General features: G+C 49.6%; 2 protein-coding genes and 1 non-coding gene across 4 annotated transcripts in view; all 3 read left to right on the top strand.

Moving 5' to 3' along the window:
• The first annotated feature begins 1,171 nt into the window (after nucleotides 1-1,171).
• CWF19L1 (CWF19 like cell cycle control factor 1) lies at nucleotides 1,172-15,355 on the top strand. The gene is made up of 14 exons (XM_065669773.1): nucleotides 1,172-1,250; nucleotides 1,362-1,446; nucleotides 2,070-2,148; nucleotides 3,766-3,867; nucleotides 5,177-5,391; nucleotides 6,254-6,372; nucleotides 7,060-7,144; nucleotides 7,971-8,111; nucleotides 9,915-10,026; nucleotides 11,601-11,680; nucleotides 12,562-12,771; nucleotides 13,532-13,651; nucleotides 14,942-15,039; nucleotides 15,112-15,355. Exons 1-14 carry the CDS (start codon nucleotides 1,228-1,230, stop codon nucleotides 15,254-15,256), a joined length of 1,614 nt encoding a protein of 537 aa, XP_065525845.1. The 5' UTR covers nucleotides 1,172-1,227; the 3' UTR covers nucleotides 15,257-15,355.
• LOC136012426 (small nucleolar RNA SNORA12) lies at nucleotides 13,227-13,368 on the top strand. The gene has a single exon (XR_010611725.1). It is a non-coding gene; the product is annotated as a small nucleolar RNA SNORA12 (small nucleolar RNA).
• Nucleotides 15,272-17,355, top strand: part of CHUK (component of inhibitor of nuclear factor kappa B kinase complex) — a 26,840-nt gene continuing 24,756 nt past the window's right edge. Inside the window, exons 1-2 of one of the 2 annotated variants that reach the window (XM_065669771.1) lie at nucleotides 15,272-15,519; nucleotides 15,623-15,717. In XM_065669771.1, coding sequence (XP_065525843.1) covers nucleotides 15,370-15,519; nucleotides 15,623-15,717 — 245 coding nt within the window. In that variant the 5' untranslated portion in view covers nucleotides 15,272-15,369. The remainder of the gene's footprint in view (nucleotides 15,520-15,622; nucleotides 15,718-17,355) is intronic. The other variant, XM_065669772.1, reaches the window with a different exon arrangement.

Here is a 17,355-nt window from a genome sequence, read left to right as displayed (position 1 = left end):
ACTTTCTGAGCCTCATGCTCTGCCAGGGAGGAGGGGAAGCCGGGAGGAAGCAGAGACAGGACACCTGACCCAAACTGACCAAAGAGGCATTCCATACCACAGTACGTCATGCCCACTATATAAACTGGGGGGCAGTTACCCGGAAGGGCTAGATCACTGCTCGGGTTGGGCTGGGTATTGGTTGGCAGGTGGTGAGCAGTTGTATTCTCTTCCCTTGTTATTTCCCTTATCGTTATTATTATTGGTGGCAGCAGCAGTGGTTTGTGTTACACCTTAGTTACTGGACTGCTCTTATCTCAGCACGTGGGAGCTACATTCCTTTGAGTCTCCTCCCCATCCCTCTGGGAGCTAGGGGGAAAGAAAGGGGGGATTGAGCGAGTGGCTGCGTGGTTCTGAGTTACCAGCTGGGCTTAAACCACAACATGGGGTTATTCATGGAGCCACCGTCCCTGCCAGTGCTCACACACCGTGGAGACGAGGCCTCAGTGCCATGGGTCAGTGGTGGCCTTGGCAGTGCTGGGGAATGGTTGGACCGCATGGGCTTAAAGGGCTTTTCCAGCCTGGTTGATTCTATCCCATTCTGTGATTGCACCCTAGGGGCAACATCCTGTATTTGCCTGGGTCTAACTTCATAGAGGAACCATGAATCATTCACCTTGAAGGGCAAGCCCTTCTGCTCAACCCATTTCTCCAGCCTCTGCGAAGCATCCTCTGCCTGCTCACACTGGTAGGCTTGCTGAGCAACGCTTTTAGTAAGCGTTCTTTAAGCCAGCTCAACTCGGGCTGTTTTGACAGCCCCATTTGCCTTTTTCCAGACCCTGGACTTCTTTACGCTGTGCGTGTGACACTACCAGGCGTTCCGGCTATCTCCATGACAAGCAGGAGGAGCGTTTGGTGGCTGTTTTGATCTTGGTTTTAAACCACCGCAGGGGAACCTGGCGATGCCACCACACGGCCAGCACAGCTGCCGGCCCCTTGGGGACCGCCACCACAGGATCTGGTGGCTCCCTACGGACGGTGTCCCTCAGGGCTCGGTGACCCCGGCACTGAGACCCTCCCTTGCCGGGGGCCGGTCCTTCGGAGCCTCCCCCGTTGCGGGCCCTTCCCCAAGGCACCGGCAGCTCCCGCGGCCCCTCAGAGGCCCGCCCGGAAGCGCCATTTTCCCTCTGGAAGCGCTTTGCGCTGCGCAGCCGGAAGAGGTGGGCATTGGGTCGAGCGCTTCCGAGGATGGCGGCGGCGCCGCTGCGAGTGTGAGTGCGGCGGGACGGGACGGGACGGGACGGGACGGGACGGGGCGGGACGGCGAGGCGGCGCCGTGCTGTGCTGTGCTGTGGCGGCCTGTGACTCGCCGTGTTCCGCAGGCTGGCGTGTGGCGATGTGGAGGGGCGGCTGGAGGCTCTCTTCGGACGGGTCCGGGCCATCCAGAGCAAGAGCGGCCCCTTCGATGTAAGGCTCTGCGGCGGGCTCGGGGCGCGGGGTGGAACCGTGCCGGGGTCCCGCACCCGCCCTGCGGGGGAGCGGCGGCTCTGGCCGGGACCCTGCTCGGGTGACACGGCGTGGGTTTAACACGGGCCGAGGCGGGTGTTGGTGGCCGGAGCCGCGCTGTTCCCTCTCCGTCCACCCCAAATCGTTCCCCGATCCCATGTTCTGGGGGGACTTCAGACCCCCGTCCCACAGGGCACGGTTCCTGCCGTCAGCACCGCCGTGCACAGCTGGGAATGAAACCAGTCTCCCTTGCCTTGGCGCTACATGTGAGGGCCCCTTGGTGACGGTGTCCCATGGGCTCGGCGTTCCCCGGGATCGGGTGGCTCCCTGTGGATGGTGACCCTCAGGGCACGGTGGTCCCTGCCCATGGCGGCTTCTGCGTGCGGTGACCCCGTAGCTGGGTGTTGAGACCCTCCCTTGCCAGGGACCGGCCCTCCAGATCCTCTCCTATTGCTGGCTCTTTCCCTTTCACTGCTCGGGTGATCCATGGCACAGTGTTCTGGCAGCACAGCATGCCAGCAGCAATGTTGCCTGTGTCCTGGCTTTGGTCAAATGGCAACTCTCCCTTTATCCGATGTTTTTAGATGCTTTTGTGTGTTGGGAACTTTTTTGGCTCTACTTCGGAGGCGGAATGGACAGAGTATTGCACAGGCGCCAAGAAAGGTAAGGAAGGCTCCTCACTCCGGGTGCTGGTGATAGCAGTGCTTTGTGACCCTCTTTGCTGTCTCATCTCAGTGCACTTTTGAAGTCAGAACTTGCAGTTAAACATACCGTGTTAAAGCAGTGCTGTTCCTCCCCTCCCTGCACTCAGTCACAAGGAGAAAAGGGGAAAGCAGAGGTGCTGGTGGTGTGTCTCTGTTTTTCAGCCATGGAGATCACAAGCCTTTCCAAAGGAGCAGGGTTTGTCCATTCCTCCTCAGTCCCCGCAGCCCTTGTGTTGGAGATGTTTTCATGGCAGTGAATGTGAAAGGTCCTGTGTGGAGTTCTTTGCCTCTTCCCACACGCCTTTTGTAAGGGAGATGCTACCTCCTGAGCGTTTGTACTGTTCTTCTTTCCCCTTCAATGCTACTCTGGCTCTTGCTGCTGGCATGTGGCAAACCTGGGAGTTTGCCTGGGAGCAGGAGCTGGGACTCCTGCTTTCCACTTCCTCTCTGCTGCTGCATCCCTCCAGTTATCTGCTGCTTGTCTGTGTGGGCCATAAAGATTGTCCTGTTTGCTGCTTACCATGGCAGGGTGTGCTCCCTTGTGATTCTGTTGCTATGAGAATATGAGGAGAATTGTTACTGCTTTAAACTTGGCTCCCTGAGGAAGCTCCCCAGTGCGCACAGGGAGAAGAGTGAGTGTTAACAGCAAAGTCTTCCCTGGACCGATGTGTTTTTCCTCATCTTGAGTTGTCCTTACGCTTTGAGCTGTTGAAAGCACCTGTAGTTTATAACCTCACCCATATACATGTAGGTATAAGCAAGGTTCACGTCACTTCATGTTGGTTTTAAGCCATTCAGGAAGTTTTCAAGCTCTGCTCTACAACTGTATCTTCTAACTTTGGGAGCAAGAGCATAACAACAGCTGTAGCAGATCTGCTGTATTGCTGCTTCCTTCTTAAATAGGGAGCTGTCACTGGGTTTTATTCAGTGAAAAGGTTAGGACCTGTTGACCAGCTTACTGGTGTGCTAGGAAATCCACGGGAGGTGGCTCTGACATCAGTTTTTCTTTTTTCTAACTTTTAAAAGCTTTGAAAGATTCTACGTGTGTTGTTTGGAGAAATTAAAGCCATAGAGGAATTAAACCTGGTACTTCCCATTGCTCTTTTTCTCTTGTTAGTTCTGTCCACCAGGTCTAGGTGAAGTCGTGCAGCAAGTTCTTCTACCAAGTGAATCAAAGAGCTGCTGAATTTGGAGTTTTCACCTAAAACATCCATAGTTTGTAGGTTTTTTATATCCATATGAATTTAGATCAGCTTAAACTGACTCACCAGGTGTCCCTGTGCTCTGATACTTACTTAGCATTGCCCTAGGGAAGACCTATGTTTTTGGGCCTATGGATCATTTTGGACCTGACCTTGTGTAGGCAGTGGAGAGAGTGATAGTCAGAGGTTATTCTCAGCTGGTGCTACATGCATCTGTGCAAATAGCAGGCTTGGGGACTTACTTTGAAGGAATGTTTCTTGTTCTGTACTTACTGCTCCTTGTCACACTGCAGAGGAGTGATGTTGGGACCTGCTGGGATTCCTAGTAAACGTGGACTGAACTTGTGCTGAGTGCATGTGGTTTTCCTCCTCAGCTCCAATTCCAACCTATGTGCTTGGTGCTAACGACCAGGAGACTGTGAGCTATTTCCCAGATGTCAGTGGCTGTGAACTAGCTGAGAACATCACTTATTTAGGTAAGTTGCAGGTGCTTTGTGATAAGGGGTGTGTATTTACCTGGAAGTGCTTTCATGAATGCTTTCTGATCTTCCCACTTCAAAGCTTCTTCCTTTTTCTGGGAATTTTAAGGTGCATTTCACATTCTGGGGTTCAGACTGGAGTTGAACTCTGTGGCGAGAGGCTGATACAATCCTATATATAATGTGAAAGAGAACCCTGCTTTTCTGTTGGTTGCTAACACTGAACTTGCTAACCAAACGGAAGTGGTTGAAAGAGCCTGTTCTTTGGGAATATCTTACTCCCATAGCGTGCCTGTCTTTGTATGGGAAAGTACTTGAAGTATGATTTTGCTATGCTCTGTGGCTGTATTGGGGTAGCAGGGGTAAGAAGTGTCATCTTTAAAGGCAATGAAACTGTAGCAAAGCTAAAAGGAGAACCTTGTTCCTTTCTACAGTGCCACCTGACAAAAAGTATAACGAGTAAAGACACTTGCAATTGACTTTTTTTACCCAGCTTTTGATATGGGTTCATTTTTGTGAAGCAAGATAGCAATGAGAAGGCTGGGGGTTGACTGAACAGCTGCTTCTCTGTAGGCAGGGTTGGATTTGAGTCATTGTGCTAAAACCTGTCTTTACCATAGTTTCATGAATCCCAAACTGGTTTGGGTTGGAATGGATCTTAAAGCTCACCCAGCTCCAACCCCCTGCCACAGGCAGGGGCACCTTCCACTAGAGCAGGGTGCTCCAAGCCCCTGTGTCCAACCTGGCCTTGAACACTGCCAGGGATGGGGCAGCCATAGCTTCTCTGGGCACCCTGTGCCAGCGCCTCAGCACCCTCAGGGAAGAGCTTCTGCCTGAGAGCTCATCTCAATCTCCCCTGTTCTGGCAGGTTAAAGCCATTCCCTTTGGCCTGTCCCTACAGTCCCTGGTGAAGAGTTCCTCTCCAGCATCCTTGTAGGCTCCCTTCAAATGCTGGAAGCTGCTCCGAGGTCTCCACGCAGTTACTGTTCTCCAGCCTGAGCAGCTCCAGTGTTCTCAACCTGTCTTCATACAGGAGGTGCTCCAGCCTCTGATCATCCTGGGGCCTCTTGTGGGCTTACTCCAACAACTCCATGTCCTTCTTATGCTGAGGACACCAGAACAGTGCTCCAAGTGGGGTCTCTTGAGTTTATGGGCATAGAAAATGAGGTCTGTGTAAGGGACAGCAGAAGTAAGGCACCAGACTGAAGTAAGGCAGGACTGCTGAATTTGGACCTTTACCTATCATGTGAGTAAGAGATTACTTTCGGTGTCTGTATCTCAAGTTCATGCCTGTGTATTCATGCAGGTCGCCGAGGTCTTTACAGTGGTACTTCTGGCCTGCAGATTGCATACCTGAGTGGCACTGAGTCCCAGTATGAGCCAGCTCCTGCCTACAGTTTTAGTGCAAAGGATGTGGCAGAACTGAAAACATCTTTGTTGTCAACACCAAACTTCAAAGGTGTGGATATATTGCTGACATCCCCCTGGCCCAGAGATGTGGGGACTTTTGCCAACAGTGCGGTAAGTGTTCTGGTTTATGGTGGAATGGGTTTCCAGATGGATTTAACAAAGGATTGTCTTTCTGCTTGCTGTGACAGTTTGGGCTATTGGACCATTTCTTCCCCTCTGCCATTCCCACTTCAGGGGCAGTAGGATGGAGCACAGAGAGGAAAACTGCTTTCTTGAGAGTAGATTAGTGCCTGTCCTGCTGCTGCCATTCAGGGCTGTGACAGATGCCTGCCAGGTCAGAGTCTCATGCCCTCTGCTTTTACCAGAGATGACAAGGTATAACAAACATGGGCTGTTCCTGAACATCTTTCTTCTGCCCTTTTCTTACTTCACTTCTCAGTCTAAGACTAATGGGAAAAAGACAGTACAAGAGCCTTGAAGCAAGGAAATGGTTTGAAGCCTGCTGTTTGGTTGGGGTTTGTTTTGCTCTGGCTTCTCTCTCTGATGGGAGTGGGATAAAATTTTGCTTCTGAAGGAAACCTCAGAGCTTTTGTACTTACTTAACTCATGCACTAAAGCTTTGTCCCTCTGGGTATGTGGTCAGAAGTTGCATTAATGATTTTGACATCTCTTGGTGTTTGCCACACTCTCCCTGTGCTGCCCTGGCTTCACAAGACCAGGAGAAAAGAAAATACAACCAACTTGGATTGATGACATGAGTGGAGGCAAACTCTGAGTACACATAATGGGATAAATGAGCAGGCTCTGGTTAGTGATAAGAGATCAAGCCCTTCTCACTTTATTTTCCCTTCCCAAGGCATGGTGACCCCTATAGTCAGTCTCTACATTTCCAGCATGCAGTTCTGTACAAAACTTAATTTTCAGTGCAATCTGATAGTTGTTTTTAAAATAAAACTTGGTTTGTGTTTTGTAGGGAGAAATAGATACCAAGAAATGTGGCTCCAAGTTAGTATCTGATCTAGCTGCAAGTCTTAAACCAAGGTACCACTTTGCTGCCCTGGAGAAGGCCTATTATGAAAGACTTCCTTACAGGTTTGTAGGACCATGTGAAATCTCACTTCTTGTCTAGTAAGAGTTAAAGTTTTAAAGAAAACAGGAGAACAACTTCAGAAGAACTTTATGAAGTCACCTAGCCCCAACACAGGGTCAAGATTGCTTCCCAGATGCATCTTACTAGTTTAATTCCTGCTGCCTCAAACTGTGCAGTCCAAGGACCTTGCTGTGAATCTGATGCCAGGGTAGCTGCCCTTAGTCACATTTAAACAGTATTCTGCCTAATGCAGGGGTGTATCTCTGAAAATGTGTCATGGAAAGGCTGTTGTGTGGTGAAAAGAGTGGTGTCAGAATTCTGTATATGAAACGTGACTACTGACATAAGGCAGGTATCAGAACAACTTACAAATAAAACTGAAGCTGTTGTGTTGATGTTGGCTAAGATTATTATCTTTTCCACAGGAAACACTTTAAAGGTGTAGCTGTTCTCAGACTAGTGAATTGTCCTCTCACCTGTGTGTTTGCTCTGCAGTGAGATGCCATTTTGGTCTGTGTGGCTGTTTGCTATTAGATCTCATGAGTCTTTTCTCTAGCCCCCTTGTTTTTGGCCAAAGACTATATGTGGCTAACATGCTGTCTGAGTAACTTCATGGAGAACACGTGGTTTGCCCGCTGTCCTTTTCCGTATTGTATGTGCCAGTAGAGTCTTGTTTTGCTTCCTTACAGAAACCACACAGTGTTACAGGAGACCCCACAGCATGTGAGCAGGTTCATTGCACTTGCTGACGTTGGCAATACAAGGAAGAAAAAGGTACTGACACTCTTGAATGTTTCTTCTTTTCTCAAGTACAGGAAATGTGGCAGTAAGCCCAGCTTTGGCTAGCTAGAGGACAGAGTTGATCACTTCAAAGCTTGACTGAAGTGGAAGGATCAGTCTCACTTGAGTAACAGATACCAGTTGCCCATTACATCAGAAGGGTAAGATGTGTTCTGGGGCACCACTGTTCTTCTCTGCCTGCTGAAATGGCATGTAGCTGTGAAGACATCTGCAGAGGAAACTGGATAGAAAGCTGCTGTTTCTTCCTTTTCCCCAGCTGCTTTACGTAGGAGGAAGTGAAGTTCCAAAGGAGCCCTTACAAATCACTGAAAATAACTTCTGGGATAGGAAGGGGCTGGTTTTTTGTGTGGGTTTTTTTTTTTTAACTTGCTTCTTCTTTACCCTTAAGAAGGTTACAGAATTTTGGTATAAGAGGACAGGTTGCTAGTGTTTAAGAAGGCATAGGAGCCAGGCCTGGTAACAAAAAGGATCCAGGAATTCTGCATAGAAAGAAGGCCTGGAAACAGGCAAGGATCAAGGTTGTTTCTTTTTCAGTTAGGATAGGCTGCTGCTCTTCAAAAAGATCTTCCTTAAAGTGAAGGAAGAAGCACTCCATAAACTCTTGGTTGCCCTGGGTGGGAAACTAGCACAGGGAGTGTGTTTTTTTCATGCCCTGCCTTAGCTTTAATACCAGTTTGCTGAGTTCTTGCAGTTCTAAGTTGTATGTTACTATTTCAGGGTGGCTGTTTACAGGTGACCTCTTCAGAGTTGCAGTCATGGCAAAAGCTTCTTGCATCTGAGCCATCTGTTTTTGTTTTAGTATCTCTATGCATTCAGCATTGTGCCAATGAGCTTGATGGACCCTGCAGAGCTAGTGAAACAGCCGCAGGACACCACTGAAAACCCATACCGAAAATCACAGAAGGAGGCACAGAAGAGCAAAGCATTCCTGTGTGCAGAGGTACTGCTGCATTTTCCTTCATATGTTTCTCTGTGTTCAGGTTGCTTAGAACAGCACTTGGCTTTAAGGTGGGAATATTTCTGTGCAAACCACTACAGGATTCTGTGTAAACAATTTGCATCAACCAAATTGCATAGGAGCTTGTTACAGTGTGCCCCTTGTTAAGCCAACCGTATCCTGGGCCTCATCCAAAGGAGTGTGGCCAGCAGATCCAGGGAAGTGATTCTGCCCCTCTGTTCTCCTCTGGTGAGACCCCACCTGCAGTCCTGCATCTAGCTCTGGAGTCCTCAGTATAGGAAAGATGTGGACCTGTTGGAGAGGGTCTAGAAAAGGGCCACAGAAATTATCAGAGGGATGGAGCACCTCTCCTTTGAGGAGAGAAAGTTGTTCAGCCTGGAAAAGAGAAGGCTCCAGGGAGACCATATTATCATAGAATCGTTAACTAGTTTGGGTTGGAAAGGACTTTAGGATCATCCAGTTCAACCTCCTGCCGTGGGCAGGGACACCTCACACTAGACTGTGTTGCTCAAGGCTCTGTCCAACCTGGCCTTGAACACTGCCAGGGATGGGGCAGCCACAGCTTCTCTGGGCACCCTGTGCCAGCGCCTCAGCACCCTCACAGGGAAGAACTTTTTCCATGTCTAATCTGAACTTCCCCTGTTTTAGTTTGAATGCATCACCTTTGTCCGATCACTAGTCCCTAATGAAGAGTCCCTGGTGGCCTTTTCATACTTAAAGAGGGCTTATGAGAAAGGGACAAGCTTTTTAATAGGGTTAATAGGTTAAGAGTTAATTGTTTTACACTAAAGAGTGGGGATTCGGACTAGACATAGAAGATTTTTTTTTACAGTGAAGGTGCTGAGGCGCTGGCACAGGGTGCCCAGAGAAGCTGTGGCTGCCCCATCCCTGGCAGTGTTCAAGGCCAGGTTGGACACAGGGGCTTGGAGCACCCTGCTCTAGTGGAAGGTGTCCCTGCCCATGGCAGGAGGGGTTGGACCTAGAAGGTCTTTAAAGGTCCCTTCCAACTCAAACCAATCTGTGATTCTAATTGCAGGTCTCCGTGGTGATGCTGTATTTAGATGTACCTCCTTGTCAGGACTGTTCCCTATCGGTATCTCAGCACACATGGTCTTATTCTCATAAGCTTGTAGACTACAAGGTAGTCCTTCCCAGTCGGCTCCCAGTTTACTCCCTTAGATTTCTGGCTTCTCAGATGCTACTTCTTCTGATAGTGCATTTCCACTGTATTTCTCAATGTGGTGAGCTAGGTGTTGAGTACAGTTGTTTTTTCTCAAGTATCCTAAGTTACCAACTCCATGCTCCTTTAAATATCAACTGCTCCTCCTGAGGGCAGAAGGTTACCTTCCTGGGCCTGAACAATCTGCTGTTGGTGTCAGAAGATGTGAGTTGCCAACTTGGTAGTTTGATCCTCAGGCAAGTGGATGTGTTCAGGTGTAGACGCTCGGATTATTTCCCTGTGCAGAGCATGTTTTATCCTCCAAGAATAGTGGGATACTCTGCTAATGCAGACATATGAAGAGCTATGTCCATGTGTCTTAATGTAATGTAGATAAACTAAACTGGATGATCATTGATGTAGGGGAAAATGCTCAGCCTGAAGTTAAGCTGCTGTGTTACTGGGAAAGGTCAATTCATTCTCTTCCGGGATATTAATGCTTTTGGTGTTGATGCTTTTCAAAGGTAGTAACCCACCTCTTAAGGAAAAAAAGCAAATTACAGTACATACTCTGACTGTCTGTGGTGCAGTTGTAATCTTGGCTTTGGTTTTCATTTTCTAAACAGGAAGAATCAGCTTGCCAGTTTTTCTTTGATTTGAGCAAGCATCAGGGGAAGAAACGTCCCTCAGATGGGAAAGAGGGAGGGAACTCCCAACCTAAGCAAGCCAAAAAACCCCGTAAGTATGCAGATGCTTTTGCCAAAGCTCATCCCTTGAGGCACTGGACCATCTCACTCTTCGTTTATCCCAAGCTGTTGAACTGTGGATGTCAGCTTGCCAGTGTGCTCTGTCACTACACCAGATGCTGTGGGAATACAGAGGAATGAAGGGTTCCTTGTTTCTTGCAAACCTGACAATCAGTAGGTGGAAGTCAAAAGCATAGTTTAAAAACTAGTTGGATCTGTGGTGGTTGCAGTTGAGCTGATGCCATTTACCCTCTGAACCAGCCTGGCCCCTGAACATGACAAGAGGCAGTTTCACAAAGCAGCATATTTCCTTTCAGAGGGACCACAAGAGACTGGGTTCATGGTGCTAATGAGTTCTTGAAACACCACTTCAGTTGTTCTGTGCTGTGAGTTGACAAAGTATTAATGAACTAGGAAGGAAGGAAGCCCTTCTATTACCTCTGTTTCTGTGCGGTAAATCTCATTAGAGTTTGCCTGACTTGAAGAAATCAAAATGAAATCTTTAAGAATCATGACTTCTCAGTGCCAGTGTTACTGCAAGCGTGGATCTTTAGAAATGTTGGTCTTAAGACATATATGCACGTGTCAGCCCCTCTTTTGTTTCTCTGAAAGTTATTCCCTCTGCCAGTGGGTAAGAAAACATTCTTCAGAAATGCCCCTGGTAGGTAAGTCTGGTTGCCTTTGTTACATAGGACTAAGTTGTTTTGTTTTATTTATTAGATTTCCAGACCCTTTGCATAGTCTTTGCACATACCTGTTCACATGCTAAATTATACTCTAGTGCAGTGGGTAACTGCAGAGGCACAACTGGCTGTGATGGCAGTTTTGGTGAAGGAATGTGCGTGGGGTTTCTTGTTTTCTGCCATCACTTCTGCAGAACATAGTGTGCCACTGTGCATATCCAACTTCCAAAGTCTCTGGAGTTTGTTGTGAGAATAGAGCCCTGTTAATGCTGTTTTGCTCAGAAATGAACCACAGAATTGGATATTTGGTTTCCTGCAGTTCTTGGGAGTCCCCTGTCTTGTGTATTGCATTTGCAAAGCTGCTTGTCTGTTCTCATACACAGCCTGCAGAGGACACAAATAATAGTGTTTGACCTTAAGGTAGCTTATCAATGCCATGAACTTACATTAAACATCAGCTCAGGTATCACAGGTTGGGTGTGAATCCAGGTGAATGTGATGCATAGACCAAAAGTGACAAGTGCCTGTCCTTGTCTTTACCTGTGCAGTAATTTTACCTTGTTTTGATTTGTTTGTTTAAATTTGCTGCTGCTTTGTTACTACTGACCTGTAAGCACTAGAGTCCTGGAATTAGTGCTATTCCATGAAATCGGAGCGCTCTGAGAATGTTCTCAGCAAGGGTTTGACTGCCACCACCTCCTTTCTTGCTGGGATTTCCCAGAGGCACCAGTTCTCTGATGAGATCTGCTTCCAGATGTCCTGACATCTTCAGCACTTTATCAGCTGGGAAGGGTGGCTGGCAAAGGGTGACTCCTCCTTATCTTGTTCCATTCCTTGGTCTGACAAATAAACTTTGTGCTTTCTCTTTCCTTTCCCAATAAAGCACAGCCCTCGGGGCCCTGCTGGTTCTGCCTCGCCAGTCCAGAAGTGGAGAAGCACTTGGTTGTTAGTATCGGCACGCATGTAAGTACCCAGAGCATGTTCTTTGCTGCATGATGGCAGGAACACGCTAAGACATGGCAATATAAAACATCAATCCCAATTGTAATCTTTAAAAAGAAAACAACCAAGCTTTATTTGCAGCTGACTCTTGGTTTGAATTTCAGTTTCTTCACATCTCCCCTACAAAAGACATAACTGTATAAAGTCTTAAAAAATCAAGCGGTTTTGCTCTGGCAGCAGAGCTGGATTACAGTGCAAGAGCATTTTGCTGTTGCCAGCCCTCAGGGTTTGCTTATGTTACCATCTGGCAGAACTTTTCCAGTGTGAACTCAGTGTAAACTGGGAGCTGCTTTGGCAGCAGGATGCACTGTCAGGAGGTACGCCAGATGTCCCTGGGATGATTGGTTCCAGTTTTGGTACATACAGATTGAACGGAAGAGAAGATAGCTTTAAAGTTGACATCTTGGAGATTAATTCACTGATTGGTGTATTAATTTTGCTTGAAGTTATTGTTCCTGTGTTGCATAATCCACCTCTAAACTGCTACAGGTTTGGCCACAGGCTTTTTTTAAGAGCTGTTAACAATTTTCAAGTGGCTTTTCTTGTCATAGTAAGAAATTGTAGCCATACTGTGAAAGTTCACTCAGCTGCTTTCCTGCAGATGAGGCATTCTCTGGTATTCAGATGATGATATTTTTTTCTCTCTTTCTCATTCCTCTAGTAATTAATAAATTGCTTATACACAATCCCTAATAAGTGACATAGAAAGGAAGACTTTCCTGTTCCTGAGGCAAATTGCTAGGATGGGGGATACTCAGAATGCAGTCAGAGAGTAAATTTCCATAGCATGGTAAGTAAGTGTTGCTTGCAGTGAGTAACTGGTGTGTATTGTTTCACTCTAGTGCTATCTTGCCCTGGCCAAAGGTGGCTTATTACCTGATCACGTCTTGATTTTGCCCATTGGGCACTATCAGTCAGTGGTTGACTTGTCTTCAGAGGTGGTGGAAGAAGTGACCAAGTACAAGTCTGCCCTAAAGGAATTTTTCAGAAGCAAGGGAAAGAGATATGTCTTATTTGAAAGAAACTATAAGAGTCAGCATCTGCAGTTACAGGTATGATTTTAGTGTCACCCTAGGAGAATATAAGCTTGCACTTACCTGCAAATGAATTGAAAGAGAAAGCTTACCTTCAAATTTCCCTCCTTATACTATGCCTTCCCGGAGTATGGAGAGAAGTCGTCCTACTGACAGATAGAGCCAGAGCAAAACTAAAACCAGTGTGCTGGTTCTGCTACAGTCCTTTAGTTCTTCCTGTTTCAGCAGCACAATGTTGGTTGTGTTGAATGGGTAAGGAAGAATTTTCCCTGCATGGAACTGATTAAAAAGCCCATGAGGTTTTTAGATAAATGGCAAGACATTGCTCACGCCGGCACATAAACGGTGGTGCTCACTTTTGTAACTGAAATAGGCTGAAAATCTAAAGATAAATGCAGAGCTCTGGTCACTGCCAGCCAATACCAGCCCTTTAATTTGACTTTTTGTCCTTGTGTGTCAATCATGCAGGGGTCTATTGTGGTGGTTTCTGTATTTGGCAGGTCTGTAACTGTGTCAGAGCTGCCTTAAACTACCACAGAGATCAGAAAGGAGAAAGCTGTGCTGAGAATTTTTACAAGCTTTTAGTTTTCAGCTTCTTGTTCAGCTCCTACAGAAAATGCCTCATAAGTTTAAGCCTGTACAGACAGGTCTTCCCTGTCTTGCTTGATGATGCTGAGCAGTACTGAGGAGCAAAGCTCCAGTGATGGATTGATTGCTTTCAGCAGGTGCTTTATTTTGTCTTGCCTTCTTTTATGGAAATGTTGTCCTCCTTCTCCAGGTGATTCCTGTTCCATTGGACCGCTGTACTGCCGAAGACATTAAAGAGTCTTTTATTGCACAGGCACAGAAACAAAAGATTGAATTATTAGAAATCCCAGAGCACTCGGATATCACGCAAGTATGAGACAAGATTTCACCTGTTACTTTCCTTCTGCCCTGTCTAGTTCCTCTGAGAACACTGTGTGTGTAGCAGGGTTAAGCTGTTGGAGGCAACTTGATATGGAGATGTATCAGATGTATTCTGCTCTGGGTGACCTTCCCGTGAACAACAGATGTGTTCCCAATCTGAAAATTCTTCCAGCTGTATGTAGGGCTTGCTGAATTCATAGAATCCCAGATTGGTTTGTGTTGGAAGGGACCTCAAAGCTCATCCAGTTCCAACTGCTGCCACAGGCAGGGCCACCTTCTACTAGAGCAGGGCTCCAAGCCCCTGTGTCCAACCTGGCCTTGAACGTTGCCAGGGATGGGGCAGCCACAGCTTCTCTGGGCACCCTGTGCCAGCGCCTCAGCACCCTCACAGGGAAGAGCTTCTGCCTAAGAGCTCATCTCAGTCTCCCCTGTTCTGGCAGGTTAAAGCCATTCCCCTTGTCCTGTTCCTACAGGCCCTTGTCCAAAGCCCCTCTCCAGGTTTCCTGCAGCCCCTTTAGGCACTGGAGCTGCTCTGAGGTCTCCCCTTAAGGAGCCTTGTCTTTCCCAGGCTGGACAAGCCCACCTCTCTCAGCCTGTCACCATAGGACACCAAACACCAACCCTCTTTCAGTGACACTGCACACCAGGTAGTTTTTAGGTTCCCTTGGGTAAGAATTTGAAACAAACCTTCCTCTTACATCAGAAAAATGAGCCAGTAGTGACATCTGGGTTGTTTTTCTTTGTGCTAAGTGATCACAGGGAGACCTGGTCTGCAGCAGGAGACAGAAATGGCAGAAATGCCCAGGGGTCTGTATGTCATTACAGCCATTGATACCCGTGTTGGTAGTTTGGGGCTGATTTCTCAACTGAAAAATATGAGTGCAGCTGTGGCTGCCCCATGCCTGGCAGTGTTCAAGGCCAGGTTGGACACAGGGGCTTGGAGCACCCTGCTCTAGTGGAAAGTGTCCCTGCCTGTGGCAGGGGGTTAGGACTGGATGTGCTTTAAGGTTCCTTCCAACCCAAACCGGTCTGGGATTCTGAGTCTGTGTGTGCATCGTTGCAGCAGCGTGGGTGACCCATCCCTTCCTCGTCCCTTGGAAGCTGTGGTTTGGTGTCACCCACTGATGTTGGTGTCTGCGGGCTGGTTGGATTTGCCCAGTTTCCTCTCGAAAGGAATTGCCCCTCTGGCCGGGATACCCCAGCTCTGTGCAGCACCGCCCTCCCGGAGGGCTGGCGGGAGGCCACACCGGGTCCCCCTGTCCCCTCCTCTCCCCCTCAGGTGGCCCGCTCCGGGACGCCCTACTTCTACGTGGAGCTGGACACGGGCGAGAAGCTGTTCCACCGGATCCGCGGCCCCTTCCCGCTGCACTTCGGCAGGTCGGTGCCTGCCCCCCTTCCCCTGCTGCCCGTGCCGGCGGCCGGCGGCGCTGACGCGGGCTGTGCTTGCAGGGCAGTGCTGGCGAGCGAGGCGGTGCTGGCGATACCGCACCGGGCCGACTGGCGGCGCTGCGAGGCGGAGCGGGCGGAGGAGGCGGCGCAGGCCCGCGCCTTCCGCCGCGACTTCCAGCCCTTCGACTTCGCCCTCCGGGCCTGACGGCGGCGCTAAACCGGCGGCGGAAGACGCGCGGCCATTGGCGGGCGGGCGGTCGCGCGGGTGACGTGTCAATAAAGGCGGAGTTGCCGGTGGCGCAGAGCGGCTGAGGCGCGATGGAGCGGGGCGGACCCCCCGGCGCCGCGGAGCGGGCCCCCGGCGGGGTGGCGCTGAGGGGACAGCCCGCGGGCGGCTGCGGGCCGTGGGAGATGCGCGACCGCTTGGGCACCGGCGGCTTCGGTAACGTCTGTCTGTACCAGCACCAGGTGGGGCGGCGCGGCGCGGAGCGGAGCGGGGCCGGGCAGTGCGCCGGGAAGGGCAGGGCAGGGCAGGCCCGGCCGGGTAGGCTGACGGCGCTGTGTCCCGCAGGACTCGGGCGCACGGGTGGCCATCAAGTCGTGCCGGCTGGAGCTCAGCGTCAAGAACAAGGACCGCTGGTGCCATGAGATCGATATCATGAAGAAGTGAGTGCGGGCGGCGCGGCCCCGGGCCCGGCCGGGGCGTGGGGGCGGCCTCGGGGCCTGGGGCAGCGGGGCGAGGGGCTGCTGGGCACCGAGCGGTTCCGCGCTGGATTACTGAGGTGACAGGCTGAGAGGGCTGGGCTGGGCCGGGCCAGCCTGGACAAGAAAAGGCTCCTTCAGCAGAAAGAGCAGCTCCAGTGCCTGAAGGGGCTCCAGGAAACCTGGAGAGGGGCTTTGGACAAGGGCCTGTAGGGACAGGCCAAGGGGAATGGCTTTAACCTGCCAGAACAGGGGAGGCTGAGATGAGCTCTCAGGCAGAAGCTCTTCCCTGTGAGGGTGCTGAGGCACGGGCACAGGGTGCCCAGAGAAGCTGTGGCTGCCCCATCCCTGACAGTGTTCAAGGCCAGGTTGGACACAGGGGCTTGGAGCACCCTGCTCTAGTGGAAGGTGTCCCTGCCCATGGCAGGGGCCTGGAGTTGGGTGAGCTTTAAGGTCCCTTCAGCCCAGACCACTCTCTGATTTATTCTATGGCCAAGCACTTCTGCCCAGTTGTACTAGCTCATGCCTTGGGATCTAGCACCATTCAAACTTCACGTGCTCTTGTGCTGCCTGGGCTGTTTCTCCATCCTTAATTCCTCCATAGTCACGCCATGCGATGCCACTGAGTTGATGTGGTGACGTGGGAAAACCCACATCTTCCCACATTGGGCAGCATGTGTGGTTTTGATCTGTCAGCCAGGGACCTAGAAACTCCTTTTTCTCTGATGCTCCTGCACGTACAGAATGATATGTCCTAATGCACTCTCATGAGAAACCACTCTGTGCTGCCATCATCCTTCTCTCTGGCATGTCACTCTGAAAGCCTGAGCCAGCGCTGGCCACATGTGTCGTCATGGATGCGAATGGTACCTCTGGCCATTGGGGTCTCATGAAGTTCTGCCTTCATTCTGAGAATTCCTCTTCCCTTTTGAAGAGTGATCCCTGAGTGTGAATTCTCTTAGTGGTGGTAGCAGGGACACTGCTCAGTTTTGTTTTGAGTTGTCCTTACCAAAGCCTGCAGTGCCCCTGCTGCATAGAGCTTTACTGGGCTCCTACTCTGATGCCTTGCTGTGCACCAGTATTGGTAGAAACCATGTGCAGACAGCCTGAGTTCGTAAGTCAGTTCTTGGTGATTACTGTTCTTGTTCATGGTTCCATGGCAGTTGTTTTGTGAATACAGGCACTGAGCCATGCAGTTACAGATGCTCCTGTGGTGGCTTCTAAGGGCTCTGGCTTTGGAAGGTGGACACAGAAGTAATTTGCCTTGTCTTCCTTCTGGATGTGTCTTTTATTCCCAAGAGTAACATATTTTACAGGAAACTTATAAACAGGAAACAGCTGTTTGAATTAAGTTGCAGAAATGAATCCTACCCTGTGTATATGGGTTTCACCTGCATGGTTCTACCTCCCTGGTACAGTTATGCAAGTGTAAATGGATTCCTATGAAACCCTTGGGCCAGGGGGAAGTTGTCCTCACACGCAGAAACAGAGACACATATGCAATAACTCTGCCAGGAATGTGCAGGAATCCAGAACTTGAGCCCCAGTTCTCATCGTCAAAGTCCTGTACCTTGACATTGAGACATGATTTCTGCTCATCAC

This window comes from Lathamus discolor, chromosome 3, assembly GCF_037157495.1.
Source record: "Lathamus discolor isolate bLatDis1 chromosome 3, bLatDis1.hap1, whole genome shotgun sequence".
Lineage (NCBI taxonomy): Eukaryota > Metazoa > Chordata > Aves > Psittaciformes > Psittacidae > Lathamus > Lathamus discolor.
This window is presented reverse-complemented; position numbering and strand designations above follow the sequence as displayed.